The 6,049-nt window shown below is 42.4% G+C and overlaps 2 protein-coding genes across 2 annotated transcripts in view; one reads left to right on the forward strand and one right to left on the reverse strand.

Moving 5' to 3' along the window:
- LOC110333933 (histone H3) overlaps nt 1-2,197 on the forward strand; it is a 5,357-nt gene extending 3,160 nt beyond the window's left edge. The window contains exon 2 of the mRNA XM_021215721.2: nt 1,832-2,197. Within this exon, the coding sequence (XP_021071380.1) occupies nt 1,832-2,150 (319 nt within the window). The 3' untranslated portion in view covers nt 2,151-2,197. The remainder of the gene's footprint in view (nt 1-1,831) is intronic.
- A 3,407-nt stretch (nt 2,198-5,604) lies between these two features.
- On the reverse strand, nt 5,605-6,049 carry LOC110333944 (histone H4). Its single transcript, XM_021215732.2, has one exon. The coding sequence runs from the start codon at nt 6,045-6,047 to the stop codon at nt 5,736-5,738; it is 312 nt and encodes a 103-aa protein (XP_021071391.1). The 5' UTR covers nt 6,048-6,049; the 3' UTR covers nt 5,605-5,735.

The following is a 6,049-nucleotide window of genomic DNA, read 5'->3' on the forward strand; positions in this document are numbered from 1 at the left end:
TTAGATTAACAGTTTTAACAGTAAAAATCCTACACAGTGGCACAAACCTGCCACTTAGCTCTGAGGAGACTGAGGCCAGAGAATTGTAACTTCCACTAAGAATCGCATAGCAGGAGAGATTCAGGAAGAAAAAGAAGAGGAGGGGAAGTAGAAGGAGGAGGAAGAGAAGGGGGGGGGGAGGGAGAAGGAGGAAGAGAAGGAGGAAGAGAAATAGAAAATAGAAATAAAAAGTGCACCAGAAAGACAGAAGTTAGCAGTAGGCCTTACAGTGTTGACCAATAGAGGCAACTTCCTGAGTATTCATAGTGTCTTAGTAAAATTAAACATATGCAAAATAAGTGAATGAAAATTCATAAACAGCTACACTGCAGCATGGCTACATTGTGATTGTTAATTCACCTTGGGAAAAGGACCAACAGCTCTTAAATCTTCACCCATGAAATACAAAACAACATCTGTCATTATACTTTATTACATGCTGTAATACAAAGTAATCCTAATACACATTTGGTGGTACTGATAGTGTGCTGAAAATAATAGCCTGATATGGAAATACTTCTAGGAAGAGTATTAAAATAGTATTTATTTATTTGGAGTTTCTATTACTGTGATTAAACACCACTATCAAAGGCAACTGAGGTGGGAAAGGGTTTATTAGGCTTACAGTTCTGCATCACTGTTCATCCTTGAAGGAAGTCAGGACAGGAACTCAATCAGGGAAGGAACTTGGAGGCAGGAGCTGATGCAGAGGCCACGGAGGAGTGCTGCTTACTGGCTTGCTCTACCTTGACCTGCCCAGCCTGTTTTCCTGTAGAACACAGGTCCATCAGCCCCGGAAGGGCACCACCGACAAAGGGCTGGGCTCTTCCCTCATCAGGCACTAATTAGGAAATCCCCTACAGATTTGCCTATAGATTGATTTTATGGAGGCATTTTTTTAAATGAGGTTCCTCCTTTATGATGGTGATAGCTTGCGTCAAGTTGGCATAAAACTATCCAGCATAAATAGTAACAGGTAAGAATATTTATGTAGTACTTCTTTGAAACAATCTCTTCTAATGGATTACCCATGCAAGCTCTCACAAATTACGGGCAGGATTATCAGATAAGTTTTATAGGTGTAAAGGGGGAACCGGAAAATTACCAGTTCCAATATCCATGAATTCATTCCTTTGAACGAGAGCATACACTGTGTAGGTGTGGTAAAATCGAATACAAACATCATGCGGTTTTACTGCTCTAATTAAAAATATGGCAATCCAAACCAGCAATGAATGGATTACAGACAGGGAATAGCCAAGTGCATCTATATAACAAGGCAAAGGGGCTAGAGCTATGTTGACAAGGACAAGTTTAATAAATTCTGCTTGTACCGATTCTGTTTCAATTCCTATTAACAAAAGTCCATTTTTTCTTTCACATTTGAATTTTTAGTTTTTAAGAAACAATAATCACATGGTCTTTTGGCACCTGGTGAGTTTTTTAAAAAGATGCTTTAAACCTAAATACTTCACAGTGGTATTTCTTTTAATCCTCCAGGTAGTGGTCCATAAAAATGTAAGTCCTTCCTAAAATCCTTATAGAACAATATAACATATAATTAAAAGCAGTATACTCAAATCTGGGGAAACCTCGGGGACTCCATGACGTCTTTATGTGCTGGACACACTACTCCTGCCTGGGTCACCGCCTTGAAACAGGCGGAGCAAAAGAAGCCTTTGGCGGCCTTTTGGTCCCCGCCCACTTGAAGTTCTCAACCAGGTCCGATATGAGCCTATAATTACACACCGTTCGGTTAGCCCATCAGTTTGCTGCTGAAAGCCTTTAAGAGCTTAGCCATGTCTGGTCGTGGTAAAGGCGGAAAGGGGCTTGGTAAAGGAGGCGCTAAGCGCCACCGCAAAGTTCTGCGCGATAACATCCAGGGCATCACCAAGCCCGCCATCCGCCGCCTGGCCCGGCGCGGAGGAGTGAAGCGCATCTCCGGCCTCATCTACGAGGAGACCCGCGGTGTGCTGAAGGTGTTCCTGGAGAACGTGATCCGCGACGCCGTCACCTACACGGAGCACGCCAAGCGCAAGACCGTCACCGCCATGGACGTGGTCTACGCGCTCAAGCGCCAGGGCCGCACCCTCTACGGCTTCGGCGGTTAAGCGAGTCTCGCTTTTGACCTCAGAAAACCAAAGGCCCTTCTTAGGGCCACCCACTTACTTCCTTTAAAAGCTGTGCATTTGGCATTCTTGCCCTTCCCCCCCCCACACGCCGCCACCCTCGACGATAGCTTCCGCTTTATCTCGGCTTTGGATTGTCAGCATGGTTGAGAATTTAGATTTTCCCCAGGCTGAATTTGAGCACAGGAAAACCTCACCTTGCAACAAACAGCAACATCTTTTCTACTAAGTAAATTGTTAAAAGGGTAAGCCAGGCACTCTGAAAGTCTCATCTTTCTCAGGATTGGTTCAAGGACGGGTTAGACAGTCTTGTAAAACCTAGGATAATGGGGAAAGGTGTTAGAACCTCTACCTAACTAGGGCCTAGGTTCAACCCCTCATTACCACCACCTGAAAATAACCTTTGGTAGGTGTTCAAAGAGAAAGCCTTAGGTCCCTCTCATCAGTATGCTGTGTGTGTGTGTGTGTGTGTTACAGATCAGTGGATTTGACATATGTGATGTTTTCTTGACCAGCCCTCCCAAACAGTTCATTAAAACAAATATTGACATAAAATTACATCGTATTAGTTATTACAGGTAATGCCGAGATAATATAAAATGTAAGGGTGTATACATACAGGTTGTTTATATATACCACTGCCACCATGTACACTGCCACCACACATGTATATGGAAATGCTTCAACATTTCCATATAGTGATATGGGTCTTTAATCCTGTTCCCATGAGTTTTGACAGTAGACTAAATAGTGAAACTAAGTGAGATTAATGGCATAAAACACAATGTAGTGTTAACATTTGTAGCATGAAGAAACAACCTATGATCTACATCCAAAAAATTTTTGACCAACACACTACACACTGACCAACAGCTGTCATTCCAGCACTCCAAAAATGGATGCAGAAGGATCTTCCAATTTGAAGCCAGCGTATGCTCTGTGCCATACAGAGAGACTCAAAAATGAGATTGTATGCCAGTATGTGTTGTATACTCTTTTTCAGTTCTTGAACCCTTTCATCAGCCCTGGAACTGCATCTTGTTAACTAATAGGTACTGTAAAATAGTTTATGTTCAATATAACTCATGAGAAGCCAGGGCCATCTTAATGCAATGCCAAAATCTATAACAGTGCCTGCTTCTTGCCACTCAGCATCCCAGCAGAATTAGGATTTTGAAAATTATTAAACCTACTCTCTGCTCAGAAAATTCTGAGTTACCGTACTAGTCACAGTAAATAGTGCTGCCTTAAAAACACAGTTCTCATTTCAAATAGAATTAAGAGAGGGTTTACTTGAGAGCCAAATATGAATGCTCATGGCCCAGGAACACAAATTCAGGTTCTTCCAAGTACTGTAGTTTATTTTGAGAGTGTTCCCTGTCATTTTACTAGTTATAGTTGACTTTTTTTAAAATATTATTTTATTGTTTTGGGTGGTTTGCCTACATGTGTTTCTGTGTACCACTTTTATGCTTGGTAACCGTAGACCAACAGTGGGAACTGGAACTCCTGGGAGTGCAGTTACAAGAGATTTTGAGACACCATGTGGGTGCTGGGAATCAAATGTAGGTCCTCTGAAAGATAAGCCAGTGCTCTTAACCACGGAACAATCTGTTCACTCTTCTTTTGTCTTTTAAATTTTACATTTAAAAAATTATTTTGTGATCTTTGTGTGTTGGTGCACACCTGTGGATATCAGAGGATAACTTATGAAAATTGAGTCTCTCCTTCTACCACGTAAAGAGCTTAAATTCAGGTCTTCAAGCTTGGCAACAACTTTACCAGATAAATTATGTCACTGACTTCTTTTGTTTTGGTATATAAATTATGTTAGCCTGGAGCTTACTATGTAGCCTGGTCTCAACTTAAATTCATGACCTATATGAAGGTTTTTTAAAAGTGGATACATCATGAATCCTTTTATGCATGTCCCCAGGCTATGCATGTCCCCACACTATGGTGCTGCCATAATTAATCCCTCAATAAGGAATGATAATTGGTAATGTAAGGAAAAGTGAGAGGTTCCTATCCACAGTAGAGGTGGACACCACCAAGGAGAATATATATTTGTAAGGAATGTTTTGAAAAAAGGCCAAGCCTACCTTAAAGGTCAATGTGATTACGGAAATCCCAGATCTGCATCTAGACAACTACATTTACTGCTCATGAGAATCCAGTGTTTTCTGCTGGCCCCTGGGGAGCAGCTGGCACATTACCTAATAGCAAACAAATACCCCCCAAAGGAATTTAGAGGAGGGATAAAATGATCACCCTCAAGAGAGATCACATTTTCTTGTTCCTCTGTTTGCTCTATTCCTGAAAACTTTCCAGGATGTATTATCCATGAATTACATTCATTAGTTTAAAAATGAAGCTATTCATTTTTCTACCAGAAATTCACGGTTGGAAAACAGGAATTCCCAAATCAGGGAGAGACACTCAGACCTAGCTAACAATGACAGGCTGAGGTTCAACTCTCTCCTTTGTAAATGATGCCTAAACTAAAGACAATCTAAAGAAAAATATATAGACAACAAAACCACAAAGACACACACACACACACACACACACACACACACAAAGGTAAAAAGTGCGAGCACACTGGGTGTGGTGGTAAACAATAATGGGAGGTGAAGGATCAAGTTGTCTAGGCCATTGCAGGAAAAGTTATTTTCCTAGTAGTCAGTCATGAAGTGACCTCACATCCCCTTCATCTGTGCTCTCAAAATGTCACTGCTTCACCTCCAAATTGTAGCAGATATTCCTCAATCTGCCTAAACTGTCTAATGCACATTAACAAAAAACAGACTACAGGAAGCCATTCCAAGAACACCCCTTGGCCCCAGGGTGAAGCTGCAAAAGAGGTCATGAAATGGAAGCTATTATACTTACACAGCATTAAAGTTCTCAAATACAATTCCATTTATCTTAGTTGTGTAATCACCATATCTGATTTTATGACATATCCATACTCAAAAAAAAAAAAAAAAATCCGAGGAAATAAAAAGCCACGGGTAGCTTTACAGTTCAGAGTAGTGATCCTGAGAGGCCTTTTTTTCTTCTCTACTACACTTGATTTGAATCCGCTGGGACTCTGCCTGTTCTGAGGGGAAAAAAAGCATTTTTCACCACTGTATTGTTGGCAAAAAGGCCACTATTTCGTGGCAAATGGTTGAGAAGTATGAGAAATGTTTAATTCTGCCTTATAGTGACTATGCTTTATTTAACCCTGCCCGGACTTAATTTTACCAATGTTAGATAAAAACCATGCTAACCTGCTTCGTTATCCCTCACTCATCCTCAAGGAACCAAGTGAGTTGTTTAGCTGCGAATACTTAATAAGGCACTTTTTTCCCCAAGAAAATGGTGCAAACTTAAAATGCACTTTAGCTAAGTTAAAGCGAAATGCACTTGCACGCACTTGTGTACTTTAAGGTTTATTTTCTCAACTCCTCGATATTCTGAGATGCCCAAGCCATGATAGGTGGTTCAGTATTACAGAGCTTTTTAAGGGAACGTGGGCGGCCCTGAGAAGGGCCTTTGGTTAAGAAAATACAAACTAAAGACTTAGCCGCCGAAGCCGTAGAGGGTGCGGCCCTGGCGCTTGAGCGCGTAGACCACGTCCATGGCGGTGACGGTCTTGCGCTTGGCGTGCTCCGTGTAGGTGACGGCGTCGCGGATCACGTTCTCCAGGAACACCTTCAGCACACCGCGGGTCTCCTCGTAGATGAGGCCGGAGATGCGCTTCACTCCTCCGCGCCGGGCCAGGCGGCGGATGGCGGGCTTGGTGATGCCCTGGATGTTGTCGCGCAGGACTTTGCGGTGGCGCTTGGCGCCGCCCTTGCCCAGGCCTTTTCCTCCTTTGCCGCGACCCGACATGT

Source organism: Mus pahari, chromosome 16 (genome assembly GCF_900095145.1).
Source record: "Mus pahari chromosome 16, PAHARI_EIJ_v1.1, whole genome shotgun sequence".
Taxonomy (NCBI): Eukaryota; Metazoa; Chordata; class Mammalia; order Rodentia; family Muridae; genus Mus; species Mus pahari.

Coding starts and splice junctions, on each gene's coding strand:
- LOC110333944 (XM_021215732.2), bottom strand. CDS start 6,047: ATGTCGGGTCGCGGCAAAGGAGGAAAAGGCCTGGGCAAGGGCGGCGCC.